This window comes from Myotis davidii, unplaced genomic scaffold (genome assembly GCF_000327345.1).
Source record: "Myotis davidii unplaced genomic scaffold, ASM32734v1 scaffold1073, whole genome shotgun sequence".
In the NCBI taxonomy this organism is placed as follows: domain Eukaryota; kingdom Metazoa; phylum Chordata; class Mammalia; order Chiroptera; family Vespertilionidae; genus Myotis; species Myotis davidii.
This window is the reverse complement of record NW_006285113.1, coordinates 218,308-218,555: the sequence shown is the minus strand read 5'-3', so window position 1 is coordinate 218,555 and position 248 is coordinate 218,308. Positions and strand designations below refer to the sequence as shown.

Genomic DNA, 248 nt, shown 5'->3' with positions numbered 1-248 from the left:
GCAGAAGGGGGTTCCCGAGGCCTGACGTCCTGCTTCCCGGCCAGGCTTCGACCGCTACTTCTCTAGCCGCACGCTGGACAACAACCGGCGCAACATCTGGTTTGCCGAGTTCTGGGAGGACAACTTCCACTGCAAGCTGAGCCGCCACGCGCTCAGGAAGGGCAGCCACGTCAAGAAGTGCACCAGTGAGCAGGCGGGCGGGCCCTGGGTCCCGGGAAGCCTTAGGGGGCAGGAGCTGGACCCCCCCG

The 248-nt window shown here is 66.5% G+C and overlaps 1 protein-coding gene across 2 annotated transcripts in view; it reads left to right on the top strand.

The window, feature by feature from the left end:
• Positions 1–248, top strand: part of GRM4 (glutamate receptor, metabotropic 4) — a 109,872-nt gene that overhangs the window by 71,160 nt on the left and 38,464 nt on the right. Inside the window, exon 4 of one of the 2 annotated variants that reach the window (XM_015558675.1) lies at positions 45–185. The exons of the other annotated variant lie outside the window; for it this stretch is intronic. Within the exon in view, the coding sequence (XP_015414161.1) occupies positions 45–185 (141 nt within the window). The remainder of the gene's footprint in view (positions 1–44; positions 186–248) is intronic. 2 annotated transcript variants of the gene reach the window in all.